Raw genomic sequence first — 22,961 nt, forward strand, 5'->3', positions numbered from 1 at the left:
ACTCCCCAGGACCTTACCATTGAATGTATAAGTTCTGCCGTGATTTGCTTTACCAAATTCAACAGCTTACATTTATCTAAGTTAAAGTCCATCTGCTATTCCTCAGCCCATTGGCCCATCTTATTAAGATCCCGTTGTACTGTGAAGTAACCTTCTTCATGGTCCACTACACCTCCAAATTTGGTGTCATCTGCAAACTTATTAACCACACCTCCTATGTTCACTTCCAAATCATTTATATTAATAACAAAAAGTAGTGGACCCAGCACCAATCCTTGTGGCACAACACACTCCTCCAGTGTGAAAAGTAACCCTCCACCACCTTCTGCCTTCTACCTTCTACCTTTGAGCCAGTTCTACATCCAAATAGCTAGTTCTCCCTCTATTCTGCATGATCTAACCTTGCTAACCAGTCTACCATGAGGAAACTTGTCGAACGCCTTACTGAAGTCCATATAGATCATGTCCACCACCCTTTCTCATCAATCTTCTATGTTACTTCTTCAAAAAAGGCAATCAAGTTTGTGAGACTTGATTTCCCATGCACAAAGCCATGTTGGCTATCCCTAATCTTGCATTTCTAAGTACATGTAAATCCTATCCCTCAGAATTCCCTCCAATAATTTGCCCACCACCAATGTTAGGCTTACCAATCTATTGTTCCCTGGCTTTTCCTTACCATCTTAATTAGTGGCACAACGTTAGCCTACCTCCAGTTTTCCAGCACCTCGCCTGTGGCTATCAATGCTACAAATATCTCAGCAAAGGGGCCCATCAATCACTTCCCTAGCCTCCCACAGAGTTCTAGGGTACTCCTGATCTGGTCCCGGGGATTTATCCACCTTTATGCATTTTAAGACGAATGAAAGAATTTATTGCAGATCATCATTGCATAGCTCTTTTTGTGTTGATTTAACTTATGAATGGAAGACATTATGACAGGCATACTGACTCCAGTTCTATTTGGGGCTTTATCAATACTTTAGTTGTCAGCACAGTTTGGAGGGACTGATGGTCACATTGGAAAACTGTCCAACAATTTGTTTCAACAATTATGCTACTTCAACAGCACCTTCCAAACATATGACCTCTCCCACCTGGAAAAAGAAGGGCAACTGATGTATGGGACAACCATCATCTGCGTGCACCATCCTGTTGTGGGAATGTTGGCTGTTCCTTCATTCACACTGCATCAAAAATCCAGAACTCCCTTTCTAAGAGCTGTATGGGATTATCTAAGACACATGCACCTTGATTGTTCAAGAAAGTTGTTCACCACTGACTTCTCTAAGACAACTATGGATAGTCAATGTATGTTGACCTCGCCAACAATGCTCACAAATTCTAGGAATGATTTTTAATACAATTCTTTCCACCATGTCCTTAACATTATTGGACAGGTCATTCTGCCATAATGCACATTTTGTCAGCATGCATTGGCTATTATGTGATTGACAAATTTTGAACATTGTTTGGATAATGTGAACTTTCTACTGAATGGGTATTGCGATTTTCTATAGCGATCTTCTACATCGTGATTTTCTATGGTGGTTTTCCATTGCGCAATTTTCTATACTTCAAGGTTGTAGTGGAATGCAACTGTCACATTATAGCAGAACAACTTGTAGTATAAATCATCATCATGTTGCTCAGCAAGGTACTATTTTCTCCACTCCAGTGTTAAAATCCCACCTTCTACCATTTTCTCTTTCAGAGAAACCACAGATCTATGACAAAGGAGCAGGACTCCAAGACAAAATGTTTTATCAGCTTGGGAAGAAACACAAGTTGACCTGTACTGCCTTTGGAATTCCATCTCCAAGTTTTCACTGGGAATGGCAGCCCTGCATCATCAGCAAGTCCGATAAAAAGTAAGACTTACTGGCCCTGCTTTCCCACATAGATATCAGCTGAAGGCAATACATTGGCTCTGGATACAAAGGGAGGAATGGGCTGAATAAAGGCTATTTATCTGACATACTCAGGAACTAGCAAACATATTTCTGTGTATACTTCACAAGATTTATATAAATATCATTCTATTTCTGATCTTTTTATTCCAGTCCAAGAGTTTCTACTTAAACTGGGTCAAAGGAAGTGGTTCTAGTATTTTGTCAACAAGGATGTAAAGTCTCCTTATGAAGTATATCGATATTCTCTGCCTGTCTTTTAATCTCTAATCCTTCATTGCTATCACATTTCTTGCAGATCCTCATTGCAGTCAATCACCTTTATTTTGTTTACATGATAGATGTGCTCAGAAAGAGACATTAGAGTGGACTGTGATAGCACTGGCCTTCATCTTTGAGGGCCTTGAGAGCATTCTTATCTTGGCCTAACAGAAGGTGAAGCACTTTCCTGTGTGAAATGACGCATGATTTGCTTTCCTGTTGTTGTCTGGCTTCCTCCCTCGTGAAAAGGCATTCCCAGTAACCCAATTGTTCCTTTCCCCAGGACTGCAGTGTGGCTAGTTTCCTCTAGGTTTCAGACTTGCATTGCCTGTCTAATCTCTCACCGACATCTAGTTCAGGAGACTGTAATCAAACATGGAGAAAAACATTCTCTTCTCTTTTAGCTTCTGTCAACATACGTTTCTTTAAGTATAATTTACAAGCGAATTTTCTTTCAACACTGGACACTCTCTCTGAAAGCGCTATTAGTCAATTGCACGCACTTTCCTTTGAAGCCATCCAGATCTGTTTGTAACTATTCTTTATCATCTATTGACAGGTGTGAAACAAACGATGATCTGAAAATTAACATTTCAGAATATATGACAAGTTTACAGTCAAACCACGGCAACAGGATTGAAAAAATTAATAACAAAACAGAACAACATGAGGATAGAAACAGTGTATGTATGCTATCTATTTGGATTTTGTGTGTTTGCATTATAGGATTAATGCCATTGCCAAAACCCACACGTAACAAATCAAAGGACGTTACAATGCAGGACATCTAACACAGAAGATGGTAGGATGGTGATTTAGATATTGAACTAGAAGCTGTGTTGTGTAATTTTCATTGTGAGCACGGAGGGAAACTGGTGATTACAGATTGAGCACCATTTATATAGCCCTGTTACAGCCAGCTGCAAAGTAATGGAATGACTCCCTCTCTTTCCATCTTTCAGGTAACCACAAGTAGTGGTTTAAATGAATAGGTTTGTCAATTCAGTGAGTGCTCTGACTATAAATTACTCATGTAAAGAGGTTTTCTATTATGTTGTTAAAAGAGAAGAACATAGTGTTTTTTGTCTTCTAATAAAAACAAAATGTTTCATCTCACACTTTCAATTGCATCAAGACAATGACATATCACAGATTATAAGAAGGGAAGCTAAATTAACAGATTCCAAAAGTAAGTCAGCATATCTGGATGTTCAGACTGATGCTTTGGATGGTTTCAGGTGTTTGTTGATTTTTCCAGATTGTGTGCAGAGACAATTTCAAGTCTTGACAAAAAATATCTGTATTTTTTAAGTTAGCAGCTATTGGGTTTACTTTGAGTCACTGCCTGTGGTGCTTGATTGGTCACATAAAGGCAGGACACATGCTTGCAGAATGATTCAAGAGTGAGTGAGAGGGATTGCAAGCTCTCCTCTCACAGTAATTCACTCATGGCCTGTTTAATTCTCATTCTGCAAAAGTAGTGTCTTTTTTAAACACCAAGTATTGATTTGTTATCAGATGATTTACATTCACAAACTAGCAATCATGAAATATAGTCAGGGAGCTCTCTTCTTACCCATCATCCATTGTTTCAAGTGATTGAGCTTAGCAGCCCTTTCTGCGCCTACCTGAATAAAGTGATTATATCTGTTAGGAGTTTAGAGAATAGATCATTCACTTTCATCTAAGTTGATTACCTTGATTGTCTGCTTTCAGCCAAGAGGAACTGTTTTGAAAGCTTTGTAATTTGCAAAGTGAAGATATGTAAATGCTTAGCCATTTTAAGAGCTGCTCTTTAGGTCACTTGCAAATATTCTTGTAACTCTTTTTAAAACTTTGCTGAGTGGACTGAGCTACAGGATGAGTCATTTTAGATACAAACATAATTTCATACCAACATCAAACAAGATCCTTCCATTTTGAAGTTTTTCAAGAACAAAATTATCTTCTTTTCTAAATGGTAAAATGCGGGAGCTGCTGTGCACCAACCAACTTCTCATAAATAGCCAAAACAAAAATAACTTGTCCTCTGTTACCCCCTACCTCCATCCTTGCAGAAACTGGCTTCTTTGAGATTAAATCCCCCCATGTCACATTGTTATATTGAAATTAATAAATCTGATAAAATTTGTGGACTAGTAACAGAAAAGGAAAAGCATGCAAAAAAGATGCCTGATTGTCATATAGCCCTGATTTGTTCATTACTGTCATAGACACATGGAGATGTACTGCACGGAAACAGACCCTTCAGTCCAACTCACCCATGCCAACCAGATATCCTAACCTAATCTAGCCCCATTTGCCAGCACTTGGCCCTTATACCTCTCAACCCTTCCTATTCATATATCCATCCAGATGCCTTTTAAATGTTGCAATTGTACCAGGCTCCACCACTTCCTCTGGCAGCACCACTCTCTGCATGAAAAAGTTGCCCCTTAGGTCCCTTTGATATCTTTCCCTCTCACCCTGGTCACAGGCCTCCAGTCTGAAAAGCAGCCCTCCATCACCACCCTCTGTCTTCTACCTTCAAGCCAGTTCTGTATCCAAATGGTTAGTTCTCCATGTATTCCATGAGATCTAACCTTGCTAACCAGTCTTCTATAGGGAAACTTGTTGAACACCTTACTGTAGTCCATATAAATCACGTCCATTGCTAGGCCCTCATCAATCTTCTTTGTCACTTCTTCAAAAAGCTCAATCAAGTTTGTGAGACATGATTTCCTACGCACAAAGCCTTGTTGACTATCCCTAATCAGTCCTTGCCCTTCCAAATAAATGTAAATCCTGTCCCCCAGGATTCCCTCCAACAACTTGCCCTCCACTGATGTCAGGCTTACCTGTCTATAGTTCCTTGGCTTGTCCTTACCACCTTTCTTAAATAGTGGTACCTTGTTAGCCAATCTCCAGCCATCCAGCACCTCACCTGTGACTATTGATGATACAAATACGTCAGCAAGGGACCCAGCAATCCTTCAGGAAAAGAACCTGCCTCCCAACTGACCATTAGAGGTGATTTTTTTAACTGACTTTTAATTTTCTATATGACACTTAGTTTTACAAACATACACCACCACCTCATGGAAGCCAATAGGGAAAGACAATAAACTAAATGTTACAAGCCCTATATTTCAAGAACATTGTTTCTAAAGTTGACTTTTTTTTTGTTTGATCCTATGCAAAAGTGCAATTGATTTTCCCACATGATGTATTAGATAAGAATCAGCAATGACAATATATGAAAACAATCCTATATTATGAAAAATAGGACAAAAGATCCATTCAAGGAAACTGAGTACAAAGCAAAGCATTGAGTGGGTTTGTTTATGGTTGAAAGTTTCTAGTCAATTTTGTGATGAAACCCCAATGTTCAACTTCTGGAGTTTTGTGACATTGTCCATATGTCGTTCTAGTTTTTTTTATTTACACTGTTGAGTGGAAACGTGATATTGTTACAAAGTCATGTTTCCAATTGAAGATTATTGATTTATTAGACTGAAACCACTTTTAAAAATACTGAACACCAACAACAATTGTTTAGAAATGGCTTAACAACCAGCTTCTAAGACAGTTATATATTTGCATCATTGTACCCTAAAAATTCCAAAGTCATTAATAGTAGTCAAGCTGTCTATAGGAACCCATTAGAGACAATCACTTTAAAGGAATCCAAATAATCACATCTCCTGACCCATTCACAAAACATCAAGACAGTACCAGCTTATTCAACTGGGCTGTGGAGCAAGTCATTAGATGTAACCACTTTGGGCAATGAATCTTGGGTACGGAGGGAACTCTTCCAACTCAAACCTAAGCGCAGCTAAACCACAGACCTGGAATCAACCTGCTATGTAATTATTAGCTGAGAGGAAATCACGTGACAAAGCCCACTTACCATCTCACATTTAAGAAGCTGCTTTTCATCAGATCAGAAGAGATGCCAAACAGGAAGGTCCCTGAGTCATTGTTCTCTCTCTCCCTCACAATCAATCCTGGAAGCTCGACCCTTCCCTTCCTTGGCCATTCTCGCACCTCAGGCAGTGTTTTAAGAATCAAATTCAGCTGTTCACTCCAGAAGATAAAAAGATATAAATCCTCCAACAACATCTGCAACTCATCTAATGCAGAACGACACTTGAGCCCAATTTTAAACCACTCAAGGCATCAATCTACCAAACCCATAGATAACCGATGTTTTCAACTTTTAAAAAAAGACTTAATTTATCCTCCACTTTGATACTTGTATGTGTGAAAGAGAGAGAGTGTGAACTCTTTAACGTACACATTTCTGAGTCAGAGCACTTGTATTATTTTCATTTAAATCAGGTGTTGAGCACAATACAAATGACTCTTTTCCAACACAACACTTAAAGAGTTAAATACTCACTGTAGAAACAAGCATACTCTTCATTTAAACAAAACTGTTCCAGTTAAATAAGGTGTGGGAAAAGCAGTCAGCCATTCCATCATTTCTCACCTGGACGTAAGGAATCAATTACTGAATATTTTAATCAGGTATTTGCTACTATAAGCAACTTTTGTTCATTCTTCAACTTGGGACAGTTCAACCGCAAACATTATTTAATTTAGAGCACTGAAGGCGTAACCAACACTTTTTCCAAACTCGATAAGACTAAGTATAAGTTTGAAGTCTCTGTATGTTTCTCTACCTCAAAAGCACTGATATTTGACAAAGCAGATAAACTTTCCGTCCATCAATTCCAAAACCATTCTAAATTAATTGAAAACAGATCTCAAGTGTCAGTGTTAAAACCTTCTTTGATCTGAAACACGATAACTTGATTTCAAAAAATGCATATTTCAGCCTTTGAAAACAGACTGATACCATTTCTGACTGCAAACTCTTCTTGTATCTAATTCGATTATTCGTGGTTAATTTGTTATGAAGACACTTCATATTTAGTAATTTTTGTGCACTTGAGTTTGAAAAACTGCAGGGATGCCAGGATTGCATTTCAAAAGATCAATGAAAGACATTGGAAGCTATTTTTTAAAATGAGTTAATTACAAACAAATGAACAAGGAGCAGGAGTAGGCCACTCAGCCCCCTGAGACTGCTTCCCCATTTAATACTATCATGGCTGAACTGGTCATAATCTTAAATCCATATCCAGCCTACTCCTGATAATCTTTCAGCCTATTGCTTACCTTAAAGATATTCAGAGTCTCTGCTTCCTTGGTCCTTTCTGGAAGTGGGTTCTAAAGATTTACAATATTTAGAGAAAACAATTTGCTCTTCTCTTTCAAATGGGCAGCCCCTAGCTTTTAAACATTGATTCTTAGTTCTACATAGAACATAGAAGAATACAGCGCAGTACAGGCCCTTTGGCCCTCGATGTTGCGCCGATTCAAGTCACCCCTAAACCTTCTTTTCTCTAGTGAAAACCGCCCCAAGTGCCTCCGTCTTTCCTCTTACGTTTTTCCTTCCATACCAGGCAACATCCTGGTAAACCTCCTCTGCACCCGTTCCAGTGCCTCCACATCTTTCCTATAGTATGGCGACCAAAACTGCACACAATATTCCAGATGCGGCCGCACCAGGGTCTTATACAACTGCATCATGACCTCAGGACTCCGGAACTCAATTCCTCTACCAATAAAAGCCAGTACGCCATATGCCTTCCTCACTGCACTATTTACCTGGGAGCAGGTAAATTCTTCCATAATGTTTTAACATGAATGAAGGTCATCTTGTTACTGGGTTGCAAATAAGATAATTGACCCTTAGTATTTGTATGAAATGATACTCCTAAATAAGTCATCTTGCTTTTCCTTTATTTGCTCATCTTATGTGAGCATCATTGGCTAGGCCAGCATTTATTGCCCATCACTAATTGCCCTGGAGAATGTAGTGGTGAGTCACATTTGTGAACAATTGAAGTCCTTAGATACCACAGTTCTAAATGGCTTGATACACTGAGTGGAGCTAACCACTTCATTTAAGAGTGTGGGTCTACAATTACATGTAGACCACATAAGTATGGCATATTTACTTTCCTAATGTGAACCAGATATGATTTGGAGATGCCGGTGTTGAACTGGGGTGTACAAAGTTAAAAATCACACAATACCAGGTTATAGTCCAACAGGTTTAATTGGAAGCACTAGCTTTCGGAGCACCGCTCCATCATCAGGTGGTTGTGGAGGACACAATTGTAAGGCACAGAATTTATAGCAAAAGTTTACAGTGTGATGTAACTGAAATTATACATTGAAAAACACCTTGATTGTTTGTTGAGTCTTTCATCTGTTAGAATACCATGATAGTTTCATTCTTTCCTGTGTAAATCACAAAACGTTTTTAAAAGTTACATTCTCAGGTTAACTGTACAATTGGTGTTAGCCAGACAATATGTTGAAGGTGTTAGCCCCCTGTGTTCTTTGCTTGTGTCATAATGTTTAGACTGATTCTAATCTAAAAAGTGAGATAACAGAGTCTTACATGAATTCATGAAGTTTTTGAGCAAAGTACAATGTAACTCTGCAAGTAAACATTCACCCCACAAATGTGTGTGTGTGTGTGTGCATGTGAATGTAGAGAGTCTTAAGTCTGTGAGAGGGTGCATGTGTGAGTGTGGGAGTGTGTGTATCTGGGGTGGGGGGTTGTGAGTGTCTGTGAGAGAGAGTGTATGTGTGTGCTCATGAGTGTAGAGTGGTCTAAGTCTCTGAGAGAATGCCTGTGTGGGTGTGGGAGTACGTGTGTGTGCCTGTGTGTGTGTGTAGTGCAATGGTGGTCACCTGTAATGTGACATGAATCCAAGGTCCCTGTTGAGGCCCTCCCTATGGGTACCGAACTTAGCTATCAGCCTGTGCTCGGCCACTTTTCACTGCTGCCTGTCCCGAAGTCCAAATCATGATTTGAGACATGTTATACTTGGGGTATAGGACAACCCCTATTTCCTGAAGGATTTCTGAAGCTTTAAAGATAGACTTCTACACCATGACCTATAGCAAATATTGCATTTATCTTTTAAGTTGTCAATGAGATAGTATCAAAAGGGCATAAATTACACAACCTTGAAACAAGAATTGAAGGTAAAAATTGATAGTTTGCAAACAAAAAACTTAGAATTTAGTGGATCAGTATTCTCTGTCACAACCACTACTGTAGTAATTTACATATGTACTGATTAAAAAGGAAGTGAGAGTTGTTTGATTTTTAAAAAATTGTTGGATATTATGATTGCAGGTCAGAGAGCAGTATTAAGCTAGGAGGCTGTTGGAGACTGGTGTAGTACTGGTCTATTTCTGAACTGTTGAATATTGTTTCTGTGTTATAAATGACTTCAGTGTTTCTTAGTTATGAGATGGGAGTGGTAATTCTCAATAAAGCGATAGGTACTAAATCTTTAACAGGGTGCCAAAATACCACGGCATCATATATAACTAACTCAAGAGTCTAAGTTGAATTAAACCCTAGACATTTGGTCTCGGGCTTTAGTATCTCAGGTACATTTGCTCCACTGACAATACTGATAAACGATTGCTAGCAAGAAAAAAATGGAAAATGTGCTGCTCCTCTGTTTGTTATGTCCTGCTTTTAAGAATTGTCGTATATAGTGAGCATTGCAACAACACTTTCTGATTGTATCAGTTCATTCTTCAAACATTGTCGCGATCATTGAATAGTGGATAGTCACCTTGACCTCTTTCCATCTATCACATTTCCAACGCCCCTCCTCCATGTCCCTCCTCCCTACCTTTTATCTTCTCCTGCTGAACACTCTCTGCTCATTCCTGAAGAAGGGCCTGTGCCCGAAACGTCGAATCTCCTGTTCCCTGGATGCTGCCTGACCTGCTGCGCTGTTCCAGCAATAAGGTTTCAACACACACAAAGACCCACATGCACACATATACAAATACATTTGTGGGGTGAATTTGTACTTGCAGAGTTATATTGTACTTTGCTCAAAAACTGCATGAATTCATGTAAGACTCTGTTATCTCACTTTTTAGATTAGAATCAGTCTAAACATTATGACACAAGCAAAGAACACAGGGGGCTAACACCTTCAACATATTGTCAAGGTATTTTTCAATGTATAATTTCAGTTACATCACACTGTAAATTTTTTGCTATAAATTCTGTGCCTTACAATTGTGTCCTCCACAACCACCTGATGAAGGAGCGGCACTCCGAAAGCTAGTGCTTCCAATTATACCTGTTGGACTATAATCTGGTGTTGTGTGATTTTTAACTGTGAACCAGATATGTCTTTACAACAATTGTCAGTGAATATGCCATCACCTTTAAATTCCAGATTTTGTTTTAAAATTCAAATTTCAACGTTTGCCATGGTCAATTCAAACTCATGTCCCCAGATCATTAGCCTGGGCTTTCTAGTTTGCCAGTCCAGTGATATTACCAATACACCACTCCAAATTGAAGAATTTCAGTACCTATAGCTTGAATGTTTTGAATTCCATGTTAATTTATATATCTTTAAAATATAGCAAACAATCCAAAATCAAAACTTCTGAAAGATTGACTCAACAGGTACCATTGTATTAGTTATCTCAAAATGTCACCGAAATATTTTGAACAACTCCAGGAACATTTGTAAGCCATTAATTATGTTGCATAAGAAAGGAAACACAGAGATTTATATGGGAAACATGTGGTTTGCACAGTTGGTGAGTCACATTTATGTAGTTTCTTTGGTCCTTTGAGATACTATATAAATCAATATCACATATTGCACAAAATGCACAGCAGGTTTAAAGATAAAGATTGATTAATGTTTGTGTGGAAATATATGCCAATTCTGGCATCTCATGCCAAACATTTTTTTTTGAGTGTGATTGAAATGTATACTTCGAGAATATTATTTGAGTCAATATTTACCTTTTCTCTTTTAATCAATACCAAGTATATATCAAATTCCATCATCAGCTCATAATCTAGAACACTTAAATACCATATTATGTACTACCAGCCTTAGCACTCTGAACCCACTTTTTGATCGATTCACAGCTTCTGCAATCAGTACTGTACACAATCTGTGTGTGAAACCATTTGAGAGTGTAAATTAAACTAGGGTTTAGTTTCTACTTTGGACATAAATGGCAAAGTAGCCACAAATTTAAAAAGCAATTGCACTCATTTGACAAAAGTTTTATTGTGTTGACTTTTATTTCAAACATTTTCGCATATCAGATTGGAAAATCAGCATAATTGGACAACATTTTAAAACCTCGGTTCTTAAAAAATGTGTTTTGCATGAAGAAAATCCTTGACAGCTTAAAAGGTTACGGTAATGTGGTGCAATTTGATTAATACAGCTAAAGTGTTTTAATTACCAAATAGTGAATATTTAATCACAAAGTCAATCCAGAACCAGGGGACACAGTCTAAGGATATAGGATAGGCTGTTCAGGACAGAAATGAGAAGGAATTTCTTTACTCACGCAGGGGTGAGTCTGTGGAATTCTCTGCCACAGAAAGCAATTGAATATTTTTAAGAAGGAGTTAAATACGTTTCTTGGAGCTAAAGAAATCAAAGGGAATAAGGAGAAAGTTGGATCAGGGTACTGAGTTGGATGATCAGCCATGATCACATTGAATGGTAGAGTCGGTCTGAAGAGCCAAATATCCTCCTCCTGCTCCTATTTTCTGTTTTCTACTTCACTCGCTGTTAAACTCGCATTTACTGAAAATGACTTAAAAAGTAATCAGAATCATTTGCTCATTATAATGTTGTCCATCTCTAAGTAAACAGAAGTAATTAAAATACTTTTAAAATGGTCTGAGCAGTGTCCTTGCGCCCAGCTTAAACATTTGGGGCTCTTGATGCTCTGCAGTGCAATTAGCAGAATCTCCAAATAGTGATTCATTCATCTTGGAGCTGTGGACAATCTTGTCCGTGAGGATGGCTTTCAGCACAACATTTTTAAAGTTATGTGAAAGACCCAATAACTCAATGGGCACTCTACATGATATGCACTTAAACTTCAGTGTTCTCTCTGTGAGAGCTTCACACAGTACAAGAGTATTACACTGAAAGAACCGGTTTAGCAGAGTGGAAACTCTGCCCTATTAACAGTAGACAGATGGATTTTAGCTGTGCAAGGTGCCTTGCATGGTTTACCTCTATGTGTTCTATAACATTCTGATATAGAATTTAGGAAAGATTATCAGTAGTGAAGAATGATCCTTTCCTTACCTCTAAACTTCAAATTCTCTCCATCTCAAACATTCTTATAAATATCACTGTGGTAATGTGAACTTTCCTATCTGTTCCTCTTAAATTTTAAATGCATCGTATTTGCATTCCCCCTTCCTTCCAACATCACATTTTTGAAATTAAGATGCATTGAGTTGTCCAATATTCTAAATCATTTTCTTCTCAGAAATTCAAGGTTAACAAACTCCATCCAAACTGCGTATCAACTAATCATATAAGTCAACTGGATATGGGCAGGATGAATTTTAATGCCCGTGTTTGTTTGTCCACATTTTTGGAAGGAAAGAAATGTCACATCCACCTCCAATCCATTGATGGGCTGGCTCCTGTTCTCGGGAATGAAAGGCCACAGCGGGTGAACTTCCTATGATACCATAGAGTCATAAACATGTACAGCACGGAAACGGACCTTTCAGTCCAACTCGTCCATGCTGACGAGATATCCTAAATTAATTTTGTCTCATTTGCCAGCATTTGGCCCATTTCCCTCTAAACTCTTCCTATTCGTGTAACCACTCAGATGTCTTTTAAATATTGTAATTATACCAGCCTCCACCACTTCCTCTGGCAGTTCATTCCATACACGCACCACTCTCTGTGTGAAAAGTTGCCCCTTAGATCCCTTTTATATCTTTCCCCTCTCACCTTAGAATTATGCCTGGGAAAAAAATGTTGGCAACTCACCCTATCCAAGCCCTTCATGATTTTATAAACCTTTATAAGATGACCCCCCAACCTCCACCACTCCAGGGAAAGTAGCCCAGCCTATTCAGCCTCTCCCTGAGGCTCAAATTCTCCTATCCTGGCAAATTCCTTGTAAATTTGTTCTGCATCATTTCAAGTTTAACATCTTTCCTGTGGCAGGGAGACCAGGACTGAACACAGTATTCCAAAAGTGGCTTAACCAATGTCCTGTATAGTCACAACATGAAATCCCAACTCCTATACTCAATGCACTGACCAATAAAGGCAAGTGTACTAAACACCTTCTTCAATATCCTGCCTACTTGTAATTCCAACTTCAAGGAACTATGAACCTGCTCCTCAAGGTCTCTTTGTTCAGCAACTCTCCCCAGAACCCTACCATGAGGCACCTTGGTGAGAACAAAAATTCCCACAGTAGAATTCCAAGGTGTTTTTAAAGAAGAAATGAATTAGCCAAGTCACTGAGACAAGGATATAAAACAATTTTGAAACCATTTACAAACTAGTTTTAATAACCGAGCTCCAATCGCCCTATGTCACTATGACTCGAAGATCTTTTTCTCATGACTGTTTGTGAAACTGTTATTCATCCTCCGTTCAGAAACTTCTGTCACACGCACAAGTTTACAGGTACCTTTTAATGATAGTATGCATTTTATTGTGATTTTTTTGCAAACATTGAGCAATCATACTGATAAAGAAATTGAATACAATTGGAGTTTTTTTTTCCCTTGAAGATTGATGGTGTTATGGAACAATATTGATCTCATTATAAACCAAGAACAGGGGAGTTCACATCAGAAAATTACTTGATAGTTAAGGATGGACTAAACTGATTATTTTCTATAGACATGACGGTACTTAGTTTCTGACTTCAGTGCAGAGAGTCATTTAATTATTAGTTGTAAAAGGCAGCCTGTGCAAGCCAGCAAAAAGAACTTTGTCTCTTGATTCTTAAACTAAGCTCAAATTAAACTGGTTCTTGCCATTTACACTAAGCACTTTTTGTGGGTCAGCACCTAATGTAAGATCAGTCTGCAGTGCCTGCAAGCAGTTCTATTTAAGATGGGATACAGTTTTCTACAAAAGGTAGAAAGTGAGGGCAAAAGACTTTCAGTCACTTGACTTTAAGAAATTGATCAAAGCATGTTTTGTATACCTTTGTCGACTCTGCAGAACTTTTGCTATCAGTTACCAGAGATAATTACATTTTAAGAATGTCAGAACATAAGAAATAGGAACAGGAGTAGGCTATTCAGACCCTCAAACCTACCCTGACGTCCTAATAAGATTTTGGCTGATTTGTCCAGCTTCAGCTCCAGTTTCATGCCAACACCTCATAACCCTCACCTCCTTGATAATTCTAAAATCCACCTATCTCTTCTTTGAATACATTCAGTGATCTAATTTCCAGAACTCCCTGGAGTACAAAATTCCAGACCTTCACTTTTCTTTGAGAGAAAAAAGTTGCTTCACACCCCAGATTTAAATAATGCCTCTTATTTTGTATCTGTATCCCCTAGTTTGATATTCCCAAACTAGTGGAAATATCTTCAAAATCCACCCTGTCAACCTTCTTCAGAATCTTGTATGTTTCAATAAGATCAACCCTCACATTCTCCTAAATCGTTATGAACATAGAACCAATCTGTTTAGCTATTCTTGATTAATCAAGCCTTTCTTTCTGGAAATCAGCTTCATAACTTTCTTTTCAGCTGCTTCCAAGGCCAGTAAATCCTTTTCAAATACAGGGACCAAAACTGTACACAGTACTCCAAGTGCAACCTCACCAACACTCTGTACAGTTATATCAAGAATTCTCTCTTTTTTTTTAAATCTAACCCCTACCAGTAAAGGTCAGAATTCCATTTCCCTTCTTAATTATTTACTGCATCTGCAGCTAACATTTTGTGTTTCCAAATCCCTCCGTGCTGTATCTTTTTGGAATTAATCATCTGCCTTTGATTCTTCTTACCACAGTACATCACCTCATACTTTCCTATGTTAAACTCCACCTACCACGTTTTTGTCCTCTTATGTAACCTACCTACACCCGCTTGCAGATTTATTCTGTCATAACATGTCCACCCACTTATTTTTTGAATCATCAAAAAATTTGGATACATTACACTCTGCCTCCTTCACATTAATATGGATCATAAATAATTACTGCCCTCGGATTGATCCTTGTATTATTCCAATTTCCCACCTGAAAAATATCCATTAATCCTGACTGTCTGTCTTTTGTGTGTTAACTAATCCACAATCTATGTTAACACATTATCCCAAATACTATGAATGATCTTGTGCAATAACCTCTTATGTGGCTCTTATTGAATGAATTCTGGAAATCCAAGTACATATACTGACTTTCCTTTGTCAATTCTGCCTGTTATATCCTCAAAACACTCCACAAATTTGTCGAGCATGTGTTCCCCTTCTCAAAACCATGTTAGCTCTGTTTGGTTGTGTTAAGTATTTTTTAAATGCCCTGCTATTTTCTCTTTAATCATGGACTTTAGCATTTTAACTTAACCAACTTGTGTTGGTTTAAATACGATGCATTTAAGCTTGACACTCTGTTTATGTTTATCCTTATTCCACGTGCTCCATCATTGGTGGCTACACCTTTAGACCCGAAGCTTTGCAAGTGTCTCCCTAAGCCTTCCTGCTTTACCACCAATATCTCATAACAGAAGGCATGCTCTCAAACATATCTCTTTGGCAAAGAATTTTGGTTGTCAATCCTACAGGCATCCTCATAGGATATTATGTCAACTTTGTTTTAAAAATGTTCATGTTAAGGCCTTTGGTTAATGTTAATTAAGATTACTTTACAGTGTGGAAACAGGCCCTTCGGCCCAACAAGTCCACACCAACCCGCCGAAGCGTAACCCACCCATACCCCTACATTTACCCCTTACCTAACACTACGGGCAATTTAGCATGGCCAATTCACCTGACCTGCACATCTTTGGACTGTGGGAGGAAACCGGAGCACCCGGAGGAAACCCACGCAGACACGGGGAGAACGTGCAAACTCCACACAGTCAGTCGCCTGAGGCGGGAATTGAACCCGGGTCTCTGGCGCTGCGAGGCAGCAGTGCTAACCACTGTGCCACCGTGCCGCCCAATTAATGTTGAGGTTTTACTATCTTCAATGTGCTTTATTAATGGATGTTTTACAAAGTAATTACACCCTTTTTATTCAATCCTTCTGTGGGGCATACTCCACTAAATTTGGCCAATCTATTTACTGACTTAAGCAAACTATCTTTTAAAAGAATGAATATAATAGCAGGTTACACACTTTGCATAATGATAACATCGCACAGATGGTGGGGTGTTTCTGTCTGCCTCAATGTTGAAAAGATCTTTGAAGGTATTCAAATGATCAGAATGAAGTACAACATTTCCTCTATCCAGTTATTTGTTGTCCTCAATTTTGAAGGCAATGACCCCTAGCTTGTTACAAATGATGCAGTTCTTGGCAGCCAAAAATGCCATTCTTCACATATGAACCTTGTCAATATGTCATTCTCACCATTGGTAACATGAGAATTTAGCCTGGTTTAGTTTCTGTCCATTATTCACACAGAAACTTCAAGTAATTGGCATTAGATAGATGTCCTTTTTGTGCAGAAGGGAGGTGTTAGATGGGAATTGCCTCCTGTGCAATGATTGCCAAATTGTAGAATCATAGAAGCATACGCTTCGGAAGGGACCCTTCTATCAAGTAGACAAAAACTACTCCAAACTTACACTAGTCACACCTTGCAGAATTTGGCACATAGTCCTGAATGTTATGACATTTCAAGTGCTCATCCAAGGACTTTTTAGTAGGCTTCCAACTGAACCACCCTCCCAGGCAATGCACTCCCACCAACCTCTGGGTAAAACAAAAATCCTCAAATCACTTCTAAGACTCCAGCTATTTGCTTTAAATTTATGCCTGCTTGTTATTGACTCTTCATCTTGGGGTAGGGGGTAGCAGCTACTTCCTATCCACCCTCTCCATGCCCCTCATAATCTTATACACCTCAATAAGGGCCCCACTCAGCCCCCACTGTGCTAAACAACAACAACCAGAGCTTATCCGGCCTCTCTTCAGAGGTAAACAGCTCCACACCAGGCAAATCCGGTGAATTTCTTCTGCCCCTCTGCAGTCCAATCACATTCTTCTTATAGAGTGGTGACCAGAACTGCACACAGCGTACTAGCTGTGGCCAAACCAAAGTTTTGTACAGCTCCAACATAATCTCCCTGTTCTTTTTGTCTATGTGTCAAATAATAATTTTAAGTATCCTATGTGCCTTCTTAAATAATCTATTAATCTGCCTGTCACCTTCATGCATCCCTCTGTTCCTCTGAACTTCCTAACATCCTGCCATTCACTGAGTAGAGTTATTCAATGTTATTTCTCCCAAAGTGCAACACTTCACAATCATTAGGATTAGATTCCATCTGCCTCTGATCTCCCATCTGACCAATCTTTTCATATCCACATAGAGTCAGAGTCAGAGTCATAGAGGCATACAGCAAAGAAAAAGGCCCTTTGAACCATTAATTCTACACCAGACAAAAACAACACCAAACCATTCTAATCCCATTTTCCAGCATTTGGCACAGAGCCATGTATACTGTGGCATTGCAGGAGTAACATCAAAATATCTCTTAAATATGATGAGGGTTTCTGCCTTTACCACTCTTACAGGCAGTGAGTTCCAGATCCCCACCACCTTCCTGTAACGTAAGACCACCTCCTTCACTGTCAATCAGCTGACCAACTTTTATGCCATCCACAAACTTACTTATCATAAATCTACCATTCTATTTTTATTCATATCACAAACAATAAGAGAACAACACTGATCTGTATGCTACATCATTGGGCTGCTGTCATACAAACAGCCTTTCTCTACCACCTCCTATCTACTATCAGCAAGCCAATTTTGGATCCAACTTGCCAAGTTACCTGGAATCCTAGGCACTTTTTACCTTCTTTATCATCTACACACCTGGTCATCTAAAAAAAAATCTAATTTGTAAATTAGAACTCCCTTTGACAAAGCTATGCTGACTGTCTCTGATCAAACCTTCAAATAGAGATTAATTCTTTCCTTCAGAATTTTCTCCAGTAGTACCCCACCACTGATGTAAGACTCACTGATCTGTAATTCTTTGGTTTATCTCTTCCACCCTTGATGAAAAGTAGAACCACATTAGCTGTCCTCTAAATCTCTGGCACCTTCCCTGTGGCCAGAGAGGAATTGAAATTTTGGATCGGAAACACTATAATTTTCTCCCTCACCTCCCGCAGCAACTTGGGATATAACTCATCCAGACCTGGGGATTTGTCTACTTTTAAGTCTGCCAAAACCTTCAATAACTATTCACTCACTATGTAAAGCTACTCAAGACCTTCACATCTTGCTTCCCAAATTCTGTACTTGCATCCTCCTTCACCAGTGTGAAGACAGATGTGAAGTACTCATTTAATACCTTGTCAATGTCCTCCAGCTTCACTTGCAGATTGGTCTCTAATAGACGCTACTCTTTCCCTGGCTATCCTCTTTCCGCTGGATATATTTGTAGAATATTTTGGGATTCTCACTAATGTTACCTGCCAGTGTTTTCTCATACCCCCTCTTTACACTCCTAACTGTTTTCTTAAGCCTCTCCCCCCACCCCATGTTTCACACACCACTCAGATTCTGTTGATTTGTTCCCTTTGTATTTGTTAGAAGCTTCTCTTTTCCTTCTTATCTAGTCCTGAATATTCTTAGACATCTAGAGTTCTCTGAGCTGGTTTCTGACTGCAAATCACCCTTTTCTCATACATCTACTTTCACTGAACTTTTAAAATATCCCACAAAAGTGCATCAACTTGGCAGGATCTCTGCCATCCAATTGTGTCTTCCATTAACATAAGACATGACATCAATTTTATTGACATTTCAAAGAGTGCATTTCCTGTATTCATCTAATGTGTGAAACCTCTTTCTGTTGTTTTAGACTGTAAGCACTCTAACTGTGGCTGAAGCCAAGGTGTCAGGGATTTACTACTGCATTGCTACAAATGATTATGGTGAAGACCACAAAAGAATTAACTTTTACATCACAGGTAAGAACTTATCCATTATCCAAAAGCCTTGATTCAATTCAATCTATTTGCCAGCTTGTTAATATTTTGCGCAGGGCAAAGAACTGCAGGTGCTGAAAATCTGAAACAAAAACAGAAATTGCTGGAGAAACTCAGCAGGTCTGGCAGCATCTGTGGGAAGAAAGCAATGTTAACATTTCAAGTCCGGTAACTCTTCATCAGAACATCAATCAGTCATGACTTTCTTGCACTGTTGGCAATACACAAATGTTAGATCAAAAAGTTTTAAAATGAACAGATTACTTCTGAGACACAGGGCCAGAGTGAGTTGGAAACATTGCAACTCACCAGATCTTTCAGAGTAAGAAATGGCCTGCATCACAAGATTATCACTTCTGGGGTAGTTCAGGATGAAGTCAGGCAAAATCCAGAAGTAGATGTTAGGAAGGCACAAGGAAGGGGAGACAAGTTACATGGCCTTCCTCAATATTGTGCAAATTTGTCCAGTTGTTTTATAAGATTTTAGACCATCAATTCCTCATCTCTCACATCCCCTCATCCCCCATACACACATATCCCATGACTCTCACATACTCTATGACAAATCAGTTCAAACTTATGCCCCTTTCTATGGCCCCATGCTAGCTCACCTAATATCTACCATGGTAAGATCTCAGGATTTATATAGATGAAAAAAAAATACATGTCCAAAAATCTAAACTACTCTGACTCACACACAGTCAGTAGTGGAATAAACTCCTATTCTTAAAAACATAAAATATGCTCACAGGGCAATCACTTATAAGCAAACGTCTCTTTAAACATCAACTCTTTTAACAGTTTCTTTAAGCTGTTCATGTGAACAGTTTAAAGAAGCTGTCCCTTTTGAAACCAGCCAGGCATTCACAATTAATAGGGAGATATTAATAAAAAATTGCATTAAAATTTCACAAAAAGATGTTCCACCAACTGGATTGTCAATCGAAGTATTTCCACAGGGCTATTTTTACATCCCTGGCAGCTTTTAGTTTGACAATTTAAAGAGCACGAGTTTTGAAAACATTAGCTTAGGGAGATTAAATGGACTTTGTCCACCCATTTAGATTATTTATGTCTACACAATCCTTTTGCAAATTCCGCACTGCAGATTACGACCCTTATAACAGCAAAAAAGTGCATTCTATATGAACTTAACATGAAGCTTAAATGGTCCTGGTGAATTTGGGTACCCTCCCATGTGTTTCACACCTTGCCCACTCTCCTCTACTGACCAATGTTAGAAACGAGAGTTGCACATCCGGGCACTGCCAGACATTGAATGTCCACAGAGCACTCACAATCCCATGAAAACCTGGCCCATAATTGTCTTGTCTCTGCTCCTGAAAGCCACATGACAAATTAACTGCTTCACACAGCTTCAATTAACTCTTTAGACTAAAAATTATTTTGTGATGCCACTACAGTGGATATGCCTAACACAACCAGCAAGTTGGAAGACAGCCAATGTTCTGCAGGCATGTATTGTGGCTTTACAAGCAGAAAGATCTATCAGTTTAGAAAGCAACTAGGGCTTAGAAATATGCGGGAAATGTGAGAGATTTTCAGAAAACAGAGTAATTCTTGAAATTAGTTTAGCACAATCAATCACTAAATCTGCCTGCTTCTTGGCTACATTGTGTTCTTATATAGATTTTCTGAAAATCACAAGATTTCCAGATAAATATGAATGAGGAATTTCTTGCCAGCATACCTAATTAGAGATATTTTGCAATCCCCTCCCATGACAGCATTCATCTCTTCGATGTACCCTTGATATTTGCCTCTACCACTACCCTACAAAGTTCTTTCCTCATTCTGATAATCTTCAGCACGAAGTAAAATTTTGGAACAAGTGTTATGACTACTTTGACTAATTTTAACATGACTCCTGTTCTCCTACTTCCAAAATGTTAATGAATATTATACTTCTATATATCTTGCTACCTCGTGCCAATCATGTTTCCTTTCATGGATAAAAAGCCCAAGCCTCTCCATAATACAGACAACCTGTACCAGAGAACCAGCTGTGTTTTTACTAGTCAGTAGCTGCTTTGGAGAATATTCTCTCACCACTCCCCCCGTGTTTCAAAGTGACTAATGTTTTCACTCATATGTTTACCAGCCTCAGGTATTTCAGATAGTCAGACTGATAGTCAGGTGGCCCTATTTGTAGTATGGTCCTTTAAAATGTTTCATTTTTGCTCGAAATAGAAAATATGGGAAGCATTAATTTTCTATTCCAATTTCTGTTTAGCACACATGCTTTTTGAACACTAATTGGGCCACACTTTTTTAAGCAACAATTGTTTTGGCTTGTATCCTAAGAAATGCATCACTAATGGGGTTGTTTAGGGAAAGTGTAACAAATACAGGCTTTTATGAGTACTCTGCTAATAAGGCACAACTGTTTGAAAGTTTAGCTTTATTTCAAAGTTTTGGAGCTATTTGCATGATTATCAGAAGGAATGCTGCAGGGGTCAGAGGTGCAATAGAATAGAAAAGCAATCTTGCTCCACCTGGCCCATTAGGAATGTTCCAAAAAGCATCTCTCTCTCTGCAGGATTTCCCAAGACCTGCTCAGAACAGCCAGCAGCTGATAAATATAAATGAGGCTACCAACCGCACCATTTAATAGTAGTGCATTATCCTGATGAAGCATGCAGCTTGCCAATATCAAAATAGCAGAAGGCATATCAGAAGCAGATTGGGGGCAAATTCACTGATTTAAAACATTTTTAACCATCTTTCAATCCTATTACAACCATTAAGCTTTGGGGTGCAGAGGTCAATGCACATTTAATACTCATTTATACACATTGTCCTTGCCACACTATAAAAACAGGAATTTCATCCTGTCTGCCCTGGTTGATGGGAGTAAGTTTTTGTTTGGTAGGTGCCCTCCCCATTCTCAAACATCCTGTGCACGCCTATGCCCCATATAAAGATTATTTATTGTTCATATATTTAAAACAACATTTGAAATGGTATTTTCAATTGAATCAAAACTGTCTTCAGACTTGTGGGATTTCCTATTATACAATTCTGTGACATAGTCCTTTACAGGCTTAAAGAGATTGACTTCTCTGCTGATGTGTTCCATTGTTATCCTGTTGGACACTGTTCAAAAACGTTATTTGCAAAGCAAGATAGTGACTGGCATTGTAATTGAGAAATTCTACTTTCTGTTGCTGGTTCTAATTTTATTCTTCTATATGAGGAATTGCAGTATTTTTCCAAGGTAGTACTGTTAGGTATCTTAAACTTCAGATCCTGATCAGACCTGAAAAGGACTACTCAACTGAATTAATGCTAATCTGCTTCCTTTGCATGAAAAATCCAAAGCAAGTAACCCCCTCACTTTCAACATTAAACTATTCAAGCCAGGAAGTTCCAGATTCAGTTCTTGAATTGTGTTACATTAGCTGGACTTGGGGAACAGCTGAGATGCTGCAAATTGTTCATGAATCAAGAGATGGTGAAAGAGAAAAATAGGATTGAAAGGTCCCGTGACCTATCATAATCCAGTAACCAATTTTGGAAAATAACAGTCAAATGGATGAGGCATAATTGTCAGCATGATGAAGCAGCCTATTTTTGTTTAGTTTGGATGCTTTACTAACACCTTTAGAACCATAGCCTTAAAAAAGGCAACAACCTAAGGACTGAACATTGGCAAAGAAAAATAATATAAAAAAGATTTGTTTGCATTTAGCTTTTCTTTTCCTATTCTGAATTATCTCT

The 22,961-nt window shown here is 38.6% G+C and overlaps 1 protein-coding gene across 2 annotated transcripts in view; it reads left to right on the top strand.

Annotated features, from left to right (window-relative positions):
- Nucleotides 1-22,961, top strand: part of kdrl (kinase insert domain receptor like) — a 211,685-nt gene that overhangs the window by 110,858 nt on the left and 77,866 nt on the right. For both annotated transcript variants that reach the window (XM_043704901.1, XM_043704900.1), the window contains exons 10-12: nt 1,715-1,871; nt 2,731-2,854; nt 19,094-19,202. In XM_043704901.1, coding sequence (XP_043560836.1) covers nt 1,715-1,871; nt 2,731-2,854; nt 19,094-19,202 — 390 coding nt within the window. The remainder of the gene's footprint in view (nt 1-1,714; nt 1,872-2,730; nt 2,855-19,093; nt 19,203-22,961) is intronic.

This window comes from Chiloscyllium plagiosum, chromosome 15 (assembly GCF_004010195.1).
Source record: "Chiloscyllium plagiosum isolate BGI_BamShark_2017 chromosome 15, ASM401019v2, whole genome shotgun sequence".
NCBI classification, from domain to species: Eukaryota; Metazoa; Chordata; class Chondrichthyes; order Orectolobiformes; family Hemiscylliidae; genus Chiloscyllium; species Chiloscyllium plagiosum.